This window comes from Brassica napus, chromosome C2 (assembly GCF_020379485.1).
Source record: "Brassica napus cultivar Da-Ae chromosome C2, Da-Ae, whole genome shotgun sequence".
Taxonomy (NCBI): Eukaryota; Viridiplantae; Streptophyta; class Magnoliopsida; order Brassicales; family Brassicaceae; genus Brassica; species Brassica napus.
Window position 1 is genome coordinate 32,591,573 of NC_063445.1, and position 17,956 is coordinate 32,609,528.

Genomic DNA, 17,956 nt, shown 5'->3' on the forward strand with positions numbered 1-17,956 from the left:
GCAAACTTGCTCTCAGGCCATATTAAGGTCCATAAAAAAGATTCCTGATCAGTCTCTGTTTCATACCTTCCAAAAGGTAAAACAACAGGCTCAATGAGGCTTAAACCTAATCGAACGAATACGATTAAAGAGGTATTATCCCATAAATCCATTGGAAAACATATATACGTTTCTCCAACAACAAAAACAAAACATACATACAAAACATACCAAACATCAAACTAAGTCATGACAACCCTTGCATCAATCCTGATTGACCGAATCGCCGGAGACCTCGGGGAGATCGAGATGACCGAGAGAAAGGTCCGACACCAAAGCAAGACCATAGTCGACCTCAAGCGAAATCTTCCGGTCCTTAAGGCGATCCAACTCCGTCTTGAGCTCAAAGCCGCCCTCACTGTACTCGGTCAAAGCTTCGATACGGGCTCGCGTCTCTTGCAAAAGGATCTCCGCTGCCGTCTCCTTCTCCTTCTGCTCAAACTTATCTCCGATCGCAGCCAAGACCCCTTCATACTCCTTAACAAGAGAGACACGAGCTAGATGGAGATCCCTGCGAGCTTTCCTGTCCCGACCTTCGATCTCTCGATTATACTTCTCCTCCATCAAGTTAAGGTCGTTCTGAGCAACGACCTTGTCTGCCTCAGCAGCCGCCATCTTCCTCCTCAATTCCTCAAAATCCTCTTCGCGTTGTTCTCCACCTCCCGAGCAGCAGCCAGCTCACCCGAAGCTGTTGGATCGTGAGAAGGTGACCCGCAATCTCATCCTTACTAGGAAAACTCGTCAATCGCCCCACCATCAAAGCAGCATAATCATTGCTCGCCTCCATAGCCTAAGCAAAAGATAGCATCAAAACTAAGCATCCCATTCCATAAAGAATCAAGCTAAGACAACGTACATTGGCATTTGCGACTGCCATCCGAACGTAGGCATCGCACTCTCGCATATGTTCCAAAGAAGGAAGCTCGCACCCCTTTTCTCTGACCTTACGCCAAATTGTTGCTAATGACTCGGGGTTCTCAAGGATGGGGATCTCTCTGTCATACGCAAACGACCACGAAAAAACTTCGGGAGTGCTCGAAGGAAGGACACCAGGGTTAACCTACGAAGTACCTTCACCGGAAGCACGCAGTGGTGAAGAAGGCCTCGGGTTCGATGATCTCGAAGTCACAGAGTTGTTCCCTTCTAAAACTCGACGTCGAGATCGACGAGACGAAGAATCGATCTCGTCGTCAAGAGCTCGATCGCCAGCAGAACTCACCGAACTATCCCGCGATTCGCGAGCTCCACCAGACGGAATAGCAATTGACACTGGCCTAGCAGGAAGACCAGGGGACTGAGCGTGCGATCTCAACCTAAGGACCAGCCCTTGATGGACTGTCCGAGTCCTCTCTGACGATCCGGCCTCAGAAGGCTCGTCAGCATGATTGGACGACGCCTCCTCATCCTTCTTTCCTAAAAAGCATAACAAACCTTAAAAAATCAGGATCATATCGATGAAACGCCCCAAATAGCATCAGGAAACAGAGCAATATAATAGCCACTTACTTTTTGTGCCCCGACCTCTCTCGGGTCGAACAGGAGTCTTCAAGGCAACAGGGCTAGCACGATTTGCACCCGGTGGAAGAGCGAGGGCGGCTTGAATTCGTTCAGGAGTAAAGGAGAGCCTGCGAGTGCTACCCCGCCGCAAAGTATCAATTAACCCACGGAGCTCGAGAGACATAGGTGCGGATCCAAAAGGCTCTACATATATATTAAAAAGAAAATGAACTTTATTCTTACAGCAAACAAAAGAAACAGACATTGTTTGTCGAGACAAAATAAGACTTACCGATGTCGTCAGACCATTCCCGAGGAATACTCTCGAAATCAAAGTCACCGACTGACGCCAGATTTATCTTGAAAACGAAAAACTTCTCCCTCCATCGATTATCCCTATTAGGAATTCCTTCGATAATACCACGACCTCCTCGAGGAGCGAGAATCATCGTACCAGGAAAGCCGTTGTTTCGCTTTATGGCGAATAGTTGCTTTAACTCTCTGAGACCAAATTCGAGACCCTCTTCCAGAGCTCGAACCCAGCAACCTAGGAAGTATCGAAAAAATTTTGGCGTCATCTGGGTGAACGCCATCCTGATCTCAGCCAAATCCTCGAGAAGGAAACGAGGAAGAGGGAACGACAAGCCCCTATCTTCGAAATGAGACGCGTAAGCTCCACAATACCCCAGCCTCACATTCTCCGGAGTCTCACCGCTCGCAGGAAGTTCGATTTATACAATGTAATCGACTCCCCAGAGTTCGTAAATAGCATCAATATCTTTCCCATTAAGAATCGTCTTGAGATGAGGACCAACCTATTCGGCAGCCATAGTTCGGAGCTGAGAAGAAATATCGCAAAAGAAAGAGGAAAGACCGAGAAGAAGATAACAGAGAAAGAAGAAGAATCGAGATGACGAAGGAAATGACCCACTCGGGAATAAGTAATATATATAATAAAGAAAAACCGTTCCCGAGAACACTTAGATTTAACCAGCCACGAACGATTAATCTCAACCGCACGATCCAGAAATGGCCGACAAGTCAAATCAAGGCGACGCGCGGGGCACACCACTTCCCGAGAATCACGACTCCGCCAAGTAACGGTCACTTTTCACCTTTTCGGTTTCCCTATAAACCAACAAGGGCTGGGGGACAAATGTTGGACCCAATTTTGGTCAGTACCGAAATGGGCCACGATTAAAGGAATGGCCCGAGACAGTTCGAGGCCCACAACAAGAATCGAGCTCGAAGAAGGAGTCACAGAGATCGCGCAACAAGAAGCTGAGATCACGGAGCTGGCACGAGGACCTCGGAGTCGACTCGCTATAAAGGAAGGAGAGGAAACAAGGAAGATGGGACGTTTAAAACCCTTGAGAGAGCCTTACGTTCACATCAATCTTATTGTCTTCCCACTTTTAGATTCCTTCTTTATCGAACTCGTGTGTATCATTTTGATCTAGTTCAACTCATTGTATTCGATCCCAGATCATTTATCTTCCCTAGATCAACCCCGATCACTATCAAATACTTTGTGTAGAATTTAGGTTCTACAGGAGGGTATTGCGGAGCCTTTCTTTCTTTCTTTCAGTTTTTCGGTCTTACCTTCCTGATTCCGGAGGCTGTGGTCGAGATTCTGGCGGAGCTTGGTTTATCGTTTACTCAAATCCTCCTGAATTTTATTAGGCATCTTATCGCGTTCTTGGTTAGGGCTAGGGAGGAAGGTCTTTCCTTCGGTGAAGCGAAACAAGCAGAATCCTGGTACCTTCCTCATGTCTCCGCGCCCGGGTCGCCATGTCATTGAGGACATCCCCTATCGCGATCCGAAGTGGCATGAGCAGTTTTTCGTTTTTAAGGTGGATCAAGCGTCTGTGGGCAACTTTGATTTCTCTCGACTTCCCTGGAATTGGGCCGAAAATGTATGTTAGTTTTTTAATTGCTTCTACTCCTTCTGGAAGTTCTTTGATGTCAAACGAGATATGTGGTCTGTTCGGAGTCCTTCATAGAAGTCGTTCGAACTGGTCATCGTTTGACCGGACCCAAATCCGAGCTGCTTTTGCCATGCCAGAAGGGACTAATCGGGCCCCATCGGTTGTAGGGGGTCCTGAGGATGAGACGGAACACTCTCGGGAAGTCATTGCGAGTCCTTCCATTCAAGCTCAATTTTCAGATCGTTTGGTTACGCAGTTCGTGAGGAGGTCGTCGTTTCGTGCTTCTGGTTCGGCATCAAGGAGCCAAGCTTCTGATAGCCCTCCTTTGATCTTGATTCGAGACTCCGACGATGACGGTGCTTCCGAGGAGAGATGGTCACCTTTCTCGTTGAGCCCTGGTTCGGAAGACGAGACCGCTGCTGCGACCTGTAAGCGACGTCGATCGTCGAAGGCTTCCTTACCTGGTCCATCCCGTTCTAGGTTTGTTTCTGAAGGCGATGGTTTTTTGTTCGCGTCCCAAGCGACTTGATCTCTCTCGCCGTTCGCATGAGATCTGTGGGCTGTCGTCTCCCATCCCTTGCTACTTTGGATGAGAAGGAAGCCTATGCTAAGGTTGCGGTCGCGAGCTCTAAGGTTTGTTTCTTGCTTTGTTTTCTTTTTGAAAGGCGCTTTGAGGTACTCATTTGTCCCTTCATTTTCCTTTTAGGTAATGGAAGTCTTCAACGAGTACGTTGTGGTGATGGCGGATCGCGTCGAGGCTTCCCGGAATGAAAATGTGATCGAGCGCATTAATTCCGAGATCAAGAGGCTTTCGGAGGAGCTCGAAGCCACCAAACGCGAGTGAAAAATGGATGCTGAGAAGATCGAGGCTTTGACATATGATTGGAGGAGGACTCGCCAAGAGAACTAGGCTCTTACGACCTAGGTCATTGCTCAGAAGGCCAAGATTGCGGCGCTTGAGGTCGAGAGGGGTCGGGATATTCGTCGTGCTTCCTGTACTGCTCGTCGCGATATCGCAAAGCGATACCGAGAGATTCTCCATTATCTGAAGGAGAAATGGATGAGCAAGAAGAAGGAGGTGTCCGCTGAGATCCAGCTGCAAGAGGTGATCACCAACATTGATCTTCTGAACGAGCTTAAGGATGGGGGCCTAACCGTGGATGCTGAGCTTGCTCGTTTGAAGGAGATGGAGGAAGATTGTGAAGGTCTTGTTGCTTCGGCCGCCATGTCGGATTGGTCGATCTCCGAGCTCGATCTTCCTCAAGTTTCCGAAGATTCGGTGGATCAAGTCGGGGGATTGTCTGTTCCCGATAGATCCGATTCTAGTTAATCTCTTTTGTTTGATATATTTTTCTTGGTATTTTGTACCCTTTTTCGTGATCTTTGATTGCGAGCTTTCGATTATCGTAGATGGATAAACATGATTTTTGGAAAATCTTTTCTTCCTTAGCCTTCGAGATTCTTTTACTTAGATCGTTGAGATACGGTGATGACCTGGTCTTTATAAAGCTTCACTTTGTTTTAGGTTTTACCACAATACTCAGTTAAATTCTTTGTTCTTACTTCTCAAGAGGACATGGCATCGAGAAGAACGACCCTTCGTGACTCCGAAAGGATATGAACTCGAGCTGGTAGTGTTAATATGGAACGCATTCGATCCGGTGACGTGAGCGAAGCGCTCATAGAAGTTCTTCGTGAGGAGACCCGACTCACGTGGGCTTCAACCCTATAGGGAAAGGACCTCGAGGGTGAAAAGTCTGCTATTCGTGTTAAGTCGAGTAGCCCGACTGGTTCGCAGGGGCGTGATCATCCTCCGAAGAAGGCTAAAACGCATGGTTCAGACCATCGCCTTGGTGTTTCGGGTGAGACGGCTGTTGCTAAACCGTTTCATTGGCAGTTTTCTCCTCCAAGGATTGTCCTATCACGGAGGATCCGGATAGCGTTGCTCACTTGGTGAGGCATTTCAAACCTGCTGGGTATCCGCTTGCTTCTTTGCGAAATATGACGGAGCGTGAGGCTTATGTGAAGATGGCTGTCGCTCATGCTAAAGTCATCTTATTTGATATTTGCAGCTTTTGACTCTCTGGTTTGTTTTGTTGGTGATGCCTTGTTATGTTCCAGGCTAACTTCCTCTTGATCGTCGCCAAGTACCTTTCTTGCTTAGGGGTAGCGCCTTGCGACGTAGCGGCCTCTGGGGTAAGCGTTTTCACTTTTGATTGCTTTGCTCTGAATACTCGTGAGGATTGACATTCTTTGGCTCAGGAAGCATGTCTGGAGATACTAGCAATGATCCTTTCGTAGCTTATCAAAAGGCAGCGAAGAGTATGTCCGCAAAAAAGGGGTCTGCGAGCAGAACCGTATCCCGCGATGATTTGATGATTACTGGAAGTCGTCAGGCGACGATGGTGAAAATCAAACCCTCTGTTTTGACTCGTGCTAAGAAGGCCAGGGGTGGAGGTGTGGCGACACGGGCGTCATACCAGTCGGCTGAAGTTGTGGGTTCTGCGGGGAATCTTGCTGCGGCTTTATCTAACTTAAATCTTCAGGTGTTTCCTCATGATGGTACCACTCTCCCTTCGGGAAAGCCCCTGGAAGTTATCAAGGTTCTTCAAGGAGGACTTCTTCGGGTATGTTGTTATGATTTTGATTTCTTTCCGTTCTGACTCTTGATAGGTTGATGAGCTTTCTTGTAGAACATCTCCCAGCTATATCACCTTGGGGAGCAGCTGTCTCTTGAGAGCTCGTCGATCAGCCGAGAGGAGCTGGAAGAACTGAAGAATCATATTTCGGAGGAGAAGGCCCAGCGCATAGCCCGTGAACTAGAGAGTCGTGGTCTTAAGGATAAGATCAAGGATGTGGAGAGGTCGGCCGAGATATCCTCGGAGGATGCATTGAGCGTTGGCAAGAAGAACCAGGAGCTAGAAGAGGCCATGGAAAATCTGAGGCTTGAGACGGTGATGGCTGTAAGCGGGGCAAGAATTACCGCTCGGTGGGAGCTGATGAGAGAATGGTTGCAGAGAGAGAACGACCAATGGGATCTGGCCAAAGCTTTGGCGCAATACAAGACAGTGGTCTTGGAGGAGGCCAAGAATAAAGGTGCCCCGGTTCCTACATTTGAGAACGAGCCCACCATTCCTCCGGATTCTAGGATGGATATCGATTCGAGGCCTGGAGGATCTTCCTTTTGAATTTATATTCTTTCCATTGTTGCAGTAGCGGCCTTTCTTGGCTTGCTCTGAATTTGTTTGCATGATGGCCCTGTTGTGGCTTTAAATAAGCTTTTCTGGATTTGCATTTTCCTTCTTTTGAGATCTTTATATGATGCTTGCTTCTGCGATTGTCTCTCTTTTGGAAAAAAATGCAGGTCGTCTGATGATCTTAGGATCTTGGATCGTCTTCGAAGAACTGGAGAGTCAAGCGTTGATCCAATCGTTTGGTAACCTTGAGCCTTTATAGGCGTTATAGATATGGATTCAGGGATCCTGAAAGTCTAGATTCCTTAGAACCTCTGGATTTTACGACGATCGGACCTCATAGGTCTCATAGGGTTGAATCTCTTTCGAGGCCCCTGGGATCGCTTAGAGACTTTATATGACGTTGGGACCCGGAGGTCCCTTTTTAAGAACCCGTAGATTCTGGACCCTGAGGTCTTGAATTGGACTCATAGTCCTTGGACCCTGAGGTTCTTTTTAGGGAACCCGTAGGTTCCTGACCTTTAAAGCATATCTGAGCCCGGAATTCTCAGAATCCAGAATTAAGTTATAAAGAGAACCGATAGGTTCCTGACCTTGAGGTCTTGTTTTAGACTCATAATCTTTGGACCCTGAGGTCCTTTTAAGGAACCCGTAGGTTCTTGGCCCTAAGGCCTATCTGAGCCCGGAGTTCTTTCTCAGAACCCGAAATTAAAATTTAAAGGGACCGCATTCTACCAACTTAGGTGTGGCCACTCTCGGTACCTGTTGGGTATCGTTTTCTACCGCTCGTGGCTGGTCACTATCGAGTTCCCGTGCTGCACTCTGCTTTCTGCAGAAAGCCAATATCAGTCTTAGAGGGTGCTGGTGTGGTTGAAAACCGAAGTGCCAGACTTACGCTGTTTTCCATGTCTGGAGAAACATTAAGATGCTCCCGGACTTTTGCACTTGCTCAGTGGCAATTTTACCTCGTGTCCCCTGTATTAATTTAGCACGTAGCGTTTTAATACAAGTACCTTTCACTTTTTTGGTATTTTAGTTTGGGACCCCGATATGCCTGTGGCTATACAGGGGTTTTAGGTAGTATTGACGGCATACTCGGGCTTGCGCAGACCCATTCCTACCTTTTGTCTCATATCTGTTTTGTTTTTGTGTGGTCGTGCCACTTATCATTGAGGTTTGGCCAGGATCGGAGGTCTCTTTGACCTGATCCAGCTCGTTTGCCCCTTTAAGTATTATGGTATTCGTACTCTCTTTATAGTCTGAACTATTTTATTATATAGGCTACGTCCGTAGACTTTCACCGTACATATGAGTAGAAAAACATAATGCTTAAATAAAAGGTAGAATAATTATATAGAAATCATGGTCCGGAGACCGTACAAGATATCAGCTTGCGAGATACCCCGGTGGTTAGGCCATGTTTTACCTCTTATTGCTGCGTGACCCGTGGGGTTTGACTTGCTTTTGAGACGAATGTCTTCGCTGGAGGGTTCCTTCATCCTCTGCAGGGTTCTGCATTTTTTTGAATCTAGGGAACCTGTTTGGGAGTTGTTTCATGCCCCAGCCCTTGCGGATCTCTGTGCTGTTGACGTTCGGGGGCCACTGTCTCCTATCGATGGAGGTTTTCAGCGCTTCCATGAAGCATGTGGTCGCATTCATCCACTGGAGCAAATGTGTTCGGAGGTCTCCTATCTCCGTCTGGTGCCTGCTGGGAGCTCTCTTCTGAGGGGGTTTTGTCGAGGTGTTCGTGCCCCACTCGTTTATCCGTGAGATCGCCGGTTGATAACTGTTGAAGCTTCTGGCTATATTATCTATGTGAGGCGGAGGACGAGGGTCCTGTGGGTACCAGATTTTACGAGCAGGTGCAGCCTTGCAGGTTTTTAGGGGAGACCATGCGAAGGGGTCGACGTAAGCTCTCTGGAAGCTTTTTTGGATGTAGGGTCCGGACTATGCAGAGGGAATATTATTTCGAAGACATTGGAAACATGATGGGAATAAAGGACGACGGGAAGTAAGCACGATGGGAAGCAAGCACGAGGGGAAGCAAGCACGACGGGATCGAAGCACGACGGAAAACCCCAAAATTGGACGAAAACCCTAATTTTGGTATTATGGAAGTTTTTGATGAAGCCAGAGGATCGGAAAATATTTACCACCAAGGTCAGAGTTCAGATTGGAGTTTATTAAAAATATTCAGCTCATCAGAACGGGAGCAGAAAAATATTCGGGATTAATCGCGGGTCAGATATTTACCGGAAGGACCGAAATCAGGCCAATGGACCGAGAAGCTCGAGGTGGCTCTTTGCATGGGTTCAGAACGTGGTGTCAACTGTCCAGAAAGCTGAGTGTATAAAGAAGCTCGAGGTGTCACCGTGCATGGAAGCTGCACAAGCAGCTTGACATGTAGAAGCACAAGGTGGATCGACCAAGCACGAGGTGTCTCCGCGCATGCAACCGAAGCATGCGGCCAGCCATGTGTGTGATGCTGTGGCGCCTTGCATGAGTTCCAGTCATGCAGCCTGACATCTGGGAGGAGTGGTGGCGTCCTGCATGTGTCCTGGACATGCAGCCAGCCATGTAGAGCACGAGGTGCCGCCGCGCATGCGTCCGGAGCCATGCGAAGCGACACACGGGCTGCCACCAACCTGAATCTGATTGGTTGATGTCTTCTATAAATACACGACCCTTGCTCATTTCAACACATCCAGACCTGTCCAAATCCAGTTAAACCGCGAGAGAAAAGTAGAAAAAGAAAGCAAGTGATTCCGAGCTATTTCGAGAGTTTTAGAGAGTTTTCGAGATCAGTTCTCTACTGATTTTGAGTCATCACCTTGGGAAGGTTCTGTCCAACTGAAATTCAATCAAATGAAGATCAGCTAAGATGGGAATCAAGTCATAGTGGCCAGAGAGAAAGAGAGAGAGAAGCAAAGTGGTCGACTTAGAGTGTAGTCGATTCTCACTGAGATGGTCAGTTCCGTCCAATCGACGATTCTCTACGATTGTGACGCAGAAGTTCTGTCCAAATCATTTTGTCCAGGCCATTTAGTTCCATTGATGATCAAGTGAAGGTGCTGTCCAGAGTTAGTTCAGTTCCACGGGTTCAGATCAGTCGAAGTTCTGCTTGATACTCCGCCGGAAAGTCCGAAGAACTGTCCAGGAGCTAAAGGAGATTCTGTCCAGATCAGTCTGTCGAGGCCTGTCAGTTTCTTCATGGTGAAGCTGAGGTTCTGTCCAAGTCGAGGTCAGTTCAGCCCAGCCAGTCAAGATGTTCACCTTGGGTTTTGGCTAAGTCCTCTCAGATCAACCAGCTGCTTCTCGCCTAGAACACTGTGAGTTGGTTTGTTTGAATTCCACTTGGAATTTAGGATAGATCGAGTTGCATATAGTTTAGAATGATTACGCTATTGAATGGTAGAGTCCTTAGGGTTATTTTATTATCGAACCGGACTCAGTTTAGCAAGGGCTAAGCTGAGATGAATGGAATTAAGACTGAGTTAATAACCTAACTAGGACTAGGGCTAGGATGCATCATGTTTTATATTCTTGCGTGTTGATATGATTAGTGCAGGTTCCCGTTATCTTTAAAGATAGTTTCTCAGTGGGAGGCTGGACTATCTGGGTAACGGTTTGATTGAATGATTTACTATTGATATTGTAGCTTAGTAGTTAGTACTAAGGGTCTTAGGCCACATAGGCCGGACTACTGGTACTATTGGTTAGTCTTGTAGAGTCGAGAGTCTACTTAGGATCTGGAACTTTATCTTTAGGTTAGGTTCTAGATTGAGTTTGTGTTGTGTGAGTGTTGCCGACAGTATGTGCGTTACCCGCCAATACTAGGCTTTTGTAGGGGTGATTAGTGTTTCCTCAGCCTCTTACCCAGCGGGTTCAAGGAAACCCCTTATTCCCTGGACCAGGAAGACTTAGACGAACGGGGTCATGTCCTATGGCTGAGTATTACACGACGGTGTAATGTGGCAGTGACCCGAAGGAATGTGGGCTGTCGCGCGGTGACCCGAAGGACTGTGGGCTGTCGCGCGGTGACCCGAAGGACTGTGGGCCGCGGTCGGTTGAAAGTTCCTTCTTCTGGCCTTTGTGGTAGGAATATAGGATATTGCTGATAGAGAGGATGAACACTAAGTCACCATTTCCCGGGGTAGTTTGTTGTGTTGTTATAGAGTGTAGTAGTGGGTTTTGGAACCCTAGAGTTAGTATAGCACCGATATACGGTGTTACGAGTTAGATCGAGTCGTAGATACTCATAGTTATTATTGTGATTGTGGTTGATTGATTTGCTTGCAGGTTCTAACATTAAGTCTTAAGTCTGGTTTAGGTACCGGATTAGGCTTGGTGTGTATTTGGTTATTGTAGGCCTGACGTTGGCCTGTATGTGTTCGAGTGATTGCTTGTGAAGGGTGGTGGATATTAAAGCTATTCGTTATCATTGGTTGGCCGATCATGTTCTTGTTTGATTGTTGGTCGATCGGCTAATGATACTTGTATAGTCAAAGTGTCTAACACTACATGAGCAATCAACTCAAGCGTATATATGGTTAACTAGGGATTGGTTGTTGACTTGTTTTCTTGCAGGTTCCCGTTACTTGAAGTTAGATCATGCAGGAGGCCAAGTCTAACTTAGTAACAGTTTGCTTAGCCTTAGCTTTCATTGCTTGCTAGGGCTATATTGATTGTTATTTTGGGTTGTCTGGGTTAGAGTCTAGGTTGCGGGTAGAGGCCGCCAGCTCACTGAGTAATACTAGATTACTCATCAAACTCTGTTGTCCTTTTTCCAGGTCGCTTTAGGTAAGGATGATCGGATAGCTTGGTGCTGGACGTTAGGACCGCCGGTGTAGATTTTCATGCCTTTTGTAAACGGTATTGTGAATTGTGTTAAGTTGACTCGATTTGGCATTAGGCCGGGCCCAGTCTTGAATTATTCAATGTATGAATATTTCCTAAATAAATAAAAGTAATCGTTTTATATGCGCTTCATGAGTACTCTGATATTTGACTAGTCTGGTCTAACACAACGTTAGGTCGAGGTACGGGTTGAAAAGCCTTAGGCCTTGATCTAACAGAAAACGCTAACTCTAGGTACGGGTTGCAAAGCCTTATGCCTTGACGCATCGAGACGAGTTAGTGGATGAACTGGTCTAGGTCGTGGAGTAAAGTTTGTGACTCTGGTCGGATCTTCCCTAGCCTGTCACGTAGCGCTTCCAGACCATGGTGTTGGGTTGGACGGTCAGTCATGTTCTTTTTTGATTGTTGGCTGGCCGGTTGGCCTTTCATCTCCAACCCTTGGTGTGGGTCGTCTGTCGGTCATGTTCTTGTTTGATTGTTGGCCGGTGGATCGATATGCTTAGGACGGTTCGGGGGTGTTACAACGAGGGTTTTGTGGGGATGAGATTTTACGAGCAGGTGCAGCCTTGCAGGTTTTTAGGGGAGAGAGACCATGCGAAGCGGTCGACGTAAGCTCTTTGGAAGCTTTTTGGATGTAAGGTCCGGACTATGCAGAGGGTTCCTCAATTGCCCCTATTATTGACCCATGATTCCCGATTCCGCGGGAACTGAGGTCTCCTCTGTAATTGTTATAAGACCTTGGTCTTTCCTTTTAAGGTGGTCTGGTAGCAGGACCTAGAATTCTCCTGGTCTCCTCGGATTTCTCTGGTGCCCCAGGGTGTAGGGAACTTCACTATTTGATGGAGGGTTGAGGGGACTGCTCCCATGTCGTGAATCAAGGGTCATCCTAAGATCATGTTGTATGCCAATTGGCAGTCCACGACCAGAAATTTGGTAGATAGGTTGATCCCTTCAGCATATACTGGCAGAACAACCTCCCCAGCAGTTTGCTTGACCTCGCCGCTGAACCAGATGAGTGGGGTTACTTTGCGCGTCAGGGTATTCTCCTCTAACCCTAGGTCTTGGTACGCCGTCAGGAAGATGATATTGCTGGAGGACCCGTTGTCTACTAGTATTCTTTTCACCAAACAGTTCACTATGGTGAGAAAGACAACTAGAGCGTCATGGTAGGCAGCTAATATCTTCTCTTGCTCCTTGGCTGTGAAGCTTATCTCGTCGGTACTTAGAAGTAGGCGCTTAGGTTGAGTAGTCTCCAGGCCGCGTTTAGCATTACGGGTGCTCTTCTTCGCAGTTGCATGACTCACGCCACTTACCTCAGAGCCTCCTGAGATGACATGAATCACCCGGTTCTGGCGAGGTGGTGAGCTTGGTGCGTCCCCTTTGGATTTCCCTGATGCTTCTTTACTAAGATGAGCCTTGGCTTTCTGTGAAAGGAATTCTCGGAGATGCCCCTTTTGGAGCAGTTCGTTGACCTCGATCTTCAGGGCGACGCAGTCTTCAGTTTTGTAGCCGTGTTCACGATGGAAGTCGCACCAGAGTCCCGGGTTCCGGAATGAGTCAGGTGCTTTCATTTTTGGGGGCCACTTGACCTGTTGGCCCATCTGCCTCAACGTGTTGACCAGCTCTGGTGTGGATATTGAGTGATGGGAGATATCGGGCCAGGTAGACACAGACATCCCCTCTTCTTTTTCTAATGGCCAGTATTGGAACCTGCCCCGGTTCCTGCTTCCGGAGTCCTTGGATCTCTTTTGGGAGGATCTTTCTTCTCGGTCTCCTCGATCTGATCGGGCTGACCTTTTGTCCTGCTTTGGTTGAGCCTTGGTACGGCTTGCAACATCTTCCTCCCACTTCACCTGCGCCCAGGCTCGGGACAGCACATCTTCCATGGTCTTGCAAAGGTACATGGTCAACTCTTTGTATAGCCCTCCCCCCCCCCCCCCGTCTGGAAGTAGACCTCTTTTGAAGGCAGAGATCGCAGTAGGGATGCTGCATTCGGGGACCGCCACTTTCTCCTGGTTGAAGCGGGCTATGTAGTTTCACAGGAGTTCCACTCGATGCTGGAGGATCTTGTAGAGACCATCTGAAGTCTTCTCCAGGCTTCTACTACTTGCGAACTGCTCCACGAATTTGTCGCTTAGGCTTGCGAAGGAATATATGGACGTGGTAGGGAGATTGATGTACCACTGCAAGGCAGGTCCGATCATTGTGGAACCGAACCCTTTGCACATCGTGGCTTCGTAGGATTCCTTAGGGAGTGCAACTGCCAACATCCATGCTTGTACTGCGCGATGTGATCGTCGGGGTCGCCAGTACCGTCATACATCTTGATGCTAGGGAAGGAGAATTTTCTAGGCATCTCGACTGAGGCGATTTCCTCCACGAAGGGGGTATTGGCATAAGAATCTGGGTTACTCCTCCAGATTGGGGGAGCTACTCCTGGTAGGCATTCTACCATGGACTGCATGGCGTCGAATCTCTGAGAGAAAATCTGTTCCAGGTAGGCGGTTATGGAGGATTCTGTTGCTGCAGTCCTCTCAGGTGCTTCATTCCTGGGTTTCGGCTTGGAATCACTCTCTTCTAGGTCGTGGATTTGAGGATTCTCGGTCCCTTCCCTAGTTGCCCCAGCTACACCCGACGTAGGAGGTGTATCGGTTGTACCTCCTCCAGTGCTGGGCGTGTTCAGATTTCCCATAGTTCGGATCGGAGTGTTGAAACGACGCTTCTTGTTGCCTGCCGTGTTGAGGGCTTGGTTTTGGTCCTGGAGGACAGTGTTCTCCGACTGAAGCTGGCTTAGCTTCTCGGCGCTTTGCACCAGCTGTTTGGAGTGTTCGTCAAGTTTTTCCTTCAGACTTTCAACTTCTGAAGAGAGGCGGGGTTTTCTCCGGTAGCCTCTCGAGCTCGATGCATATCGGTGATTTGGCTTTGCAAGCCGTCTATTTGCTTTTGAAGCTCAGCTGTCGTTTGGGCAGCTGAAGTTGGTTCGCCGTGCTCATCCTCCGCCACCATCACGTAGTTAGATTACTCCCCTCCTTCTAGCGCCAAACTGTTAGGGGATTTTTGTGTAGGCTCTTTGTGAGTACTACGGAACGATGGATAGGCTGGTAAACCGGGTGACTTTGTATGTATTTCGTGAGGATTTTAAGTTAAAGAATAATAAGGCAGGTTTGAAGAGATGATTTATTGACTAGATGAACAAGAACGAAAGAGGTTACAAAGATAATTAGATAAACCTAGTTCTAGCCGTCTAGCCTTAGTCTCTAAGCCTTCGAGAGGTCGATCCCTTGCTTTAGGGTTGTAGTAGCTGTTATATAGTCGTCTAGGGGTCGGTTCCATTAGGGTAAACTCTTCCATAATCGGAAATATGGAAGGTTCTCCTTATCGGAAGTTTTCCATTTCTTGGAAGGGAGCTCGGTTCCAGCGGGGACCCGGAGTGTTCCCTTATCGGGGACCCGGAGTGTTCCCTTATCGGGGACCCGAGGGTCTGGGTCCTGCCTATAGGCTGGAGGAAATGATACCGGGATATTTTACCCCAACACAAAGTACTGCGTAAGGAGCTTACACGCTTACTCTTACGCAGGGAGCATCGAACAAAAAATGCCAATTCCTGCAACCCCAGGTTTTATATAACCCCAGGTTCAAAACGACCTCCGGGTCAAGAAGGAACCTCCAGGTTCCCAAACAACCTCCGGGTCCAGAGCAACCTCCAGGTTCAAAACGACCTCCGGGTCTAGAGCAACCTCTGGGTAAAAAATGACCTTCGGGTTAAAAACAAACCTCCGGGTTCAAAAGGACATCCGGGTCCCGAAGGAACCTCCGGGTTCCCAAACGACCTCCGGGTCCAGAGCAACCTCCGGGTTCAAAACGACCTTCAGGTCCTTATTCGACCTCCGGGTCCTTATTCGACCTTTGGGTCCTAAATACGACCTTTGGGTCTTAAGGAACCTCTGGTTTCCCAAACGACCTTCGGGTCCTTATTCGACCTCAGGGTCCTAAATACGACCTCAGGGTCTGAAGGAACCTCTGGATTCCCACTCAACCTCCGGGTCCAAAAGTGACCTCCGGGTTCAAAACGATCTCCGGGTTATAAACGGCCTCCGGGCCAGAAACGAAGGTCCATGGATCCTTCGTAGGGAAATTCATATCGATAGAAACCTACCTAAGGGAGGTGGAATACGATACCCCTCAGAAAGTTTACGAACTTATAAACAGATGTTGATAGTGGCCTACTTACGAGTGGCATAATGCAACATCTAAAAAATGACATTGATAGTGGCCTACCTACGGGGGCAGAGTGCAATGTCGCACACGATTAAGAGCAGCTTACTCACAGGGGCAGAGCTCGACGTAACACCTTAGGACCTCTGGGACCAAAAGGGTTACATCCTAAAACCTCCAGGTTCGAAGAAGGGATTCATCCTACAGCCTCCGGGTCCCTGGATAAAAGTTCATCCAGCCTCCGGGTTCAAGGACGAAAGTCCATCCAGTCTCAGGGTTCCTGGGCGAAAAGTCCATACAAACTCCGATTTATGAAGAAACACATCCACGAGCCATGAGTTTCAGAAGGACGTATCTCTAAATCTTCAGATTCTGGGAAAACATGCCCATGGTCCTCCAGGTTCCAAGAAAGCACAACACAAGGCCATCCTAGCATTGATTGTAGCCTACCTACGGGGGCAGATTGCAATATACATAGTTGAGAGTGGTCGAGAATCAATGGCAGAGTTCAACTAGAGGTTCCACCTTCTCTATTCGGCATGGACACTACCGCTCACCGCAAACAACATGTCCAAGAATTCTACTCTGGTACCAAGAGTCAACTAGGTTATCTCCAAGTACCAAGAAGAACATGTTGAATGTTCCCCCTGCCAAAAGTCAAGGTACAATCCCGAGACGAGGCAAGCAGCTACATCTACAACATCAAAACCTCAAGGAGCATCAGTATGCTAAACGCAATAAGGAGACCGGTGCGAAGACCTGAATGAAAGTTAATTACAGATTTTACAAGCTCAAGAGGCGCAAGCAAGGCTAGTAAACACAAACATGAGGATCCCCAGTTTCGGCCTCCGAGTCTTATTAAACCTCCTCATCCCCTTAATCCTTAGCGTCGCCAAGATTCTCCCTCTCAGAATTCCTGGGTCCTGACCCATACACTCCTCCACACGATTCAGAGAGCCTTAAGAAATACAAACTGAAGTCCTGCTTGAACTAAGGCCGAGTATAGCTATAGGAGAAGCACAAGCATCTTGGGTATGAGCGGAAGCATCACCTTTTATGCATACGTTCCCGGCTTCTCCATCAAACTTTTGGCCAACTCCGACCAATCCCCATCATAGGGGCAGCGTCTCATCCTTATAAAGGAGAAGAAGAAAGTCTTACAGGCTCAACTTGATCCTGCGCAACAGCGATGTCCTCCCTTGGAGCATTTACTAGGTCCTACATGGTGGTTCTTCCTGATTATCCACTTCCAGGCCATCAGAATTCAGGGTACAACTACATCCACGTGACCATCCTCACTCAAACCAACCACATGCCCATTGAAGCATGTCTGTAAGTCTATCTACATTCGTCCAAGCCATGACATCATGCCCACTGGTTTCACCGACGAATAGACTACCTGATTAAGACCACGTGTTTGTATCAAGCCAAGGATTACTGCCCATTCTCCAGACCATACATCTCCAATCAGGCTGTGAATTCTTTCAGACCGAGCGTAAGTACATCCTAGCACTATCGACAATAAATTTTGATGGCCCTGGCTACGAGCCGACGTCCTACTCCAAACTCAACGAGGAACTTTATACTACGGTGCAACTCACGAAGTCCTATGAATAAAACCATGTTATTTACTGCCTTCAAACATGAAACCAGAAAATAAGGGGCAAACTGTTGGGGAAAAAAATTTCCATGAAGAGATTACTCCAACTTCCGACTTCCAGGTTCCTGCCTCCAGGTCCCTGGTTCCCCCCTCCGGCTTTCAGGTCCCTGGTTCCCCCCCCCCTCCGGCTTCCAGGTCCCTGCCCCCGGGTCTGGGTCCCCGCCCCCGCCCCCGGTCTGGGTCCCCGCCCCTTGGTCTGGGTCCCCGCCACCGGGTCTGGGTCCCCACCCCCGGGTCTGGGTCCCCGCCCCCGAGTCTGGGTCCTGCCTCCTGCTTCCAGGCCGAGTGATTTATCTTGCCTTAGGATAAATGGAAATCTTCCTTTAATAAGGTACCAGCTAGGACAAGAAGGAATCTCCCTAAATCCGAGAGAGAGAGGAAGTATTCCAATACATATGACCTCCCTTAAGAGAAAGGGAAATATTCTATTATCTAAAGATAAAATGAATATTTCCAAATCCTAAGAGAGAGGCACGACCTCCACTATAAATATAGGTTTCTAAACCTAAAGGAAGAGGTCCACAACATCCATGACCAGAGCTTATCAACTCTACAGCTGCCAAGGC

General features: G+C 48.1%; 2 protein-coding genes across 2 annotated transcripts; both read right to left on the minus strand.

Annotated features, from left to right (window-relative positions):
• Nucleotides 1-670: 670 nt before the first annotated feature.
• On the minus strand, nucleotides 671-2,129 carry LOC106369694. The gene is made up of 5 exons (XM_013809815.1): nucleotides 1,829-2,129; nucleotides 1,546-1,740; nucleotides 1,104-1,452; nucleotides 896-1,034; nucleotides 671-829 (listed from the first exon to the last, which is right to left on the minus strand). The coding sequence occupies exons 1-5, from the start codon at nucleotides 2,127-2,129 to the stop codon at nucleotides 671-673; spliced, it is 1,143 nt and encodes a 380-aa protein (XP_013665269.1).
• A 10,267-nt stretch (nucleotides 2,130-12,396) lies between these two features.
• Nucleotides 12,397-13,401, minus strand: LOC125582348. Its single transcript, XM_048749006.1, has one exon. It carries the CDS (start codon nucleotides 13,399-13,401, stop codon nucleotides 12,397-12,399), a length of 1,005 nt encoding a protein of 334 aa, XP_048604963.1.
• Nucleotides 13,402-17,956: the final 4,555 nt, after the last annotated feature.

What these genes read in the sequence shown, in the direction of transcription:
- LOC106369694 (XM_013809815.1), bottom strand. Translation starts at nt 2,129, where the DNA reads ATGGCGTTCACCCAGATGACGCCAAAATTTTTTCGATACTTCCTAGGT. An exon ending in GAGAGGTCGGGGCACAAAAA is followed by an intron (nt 1,453 to 1,545) that starts GTAAGTGGCTAT and finishes TATGCTTTTTAG; the next exon opens with GAAAGAAGGATGAGGAGGCG. An exon ending in GCTTCCGGTGAAGGTACTTC is followed by an intron (nt 1,035 to 1,103) that starts GTAGGTTAACCC and finishes TGCGTATGACAG; the next exon opens with AGAGATCCCCATCCTTGAGA.
- LOC125582348 (XM_048749006.1), bottom strand. Translation starts at nt 13,401, where the DNA reads ATGGAAGATGTGCTGTCCCGAGCCTGGGCGCAGGTGAAGTGGGAGGAA.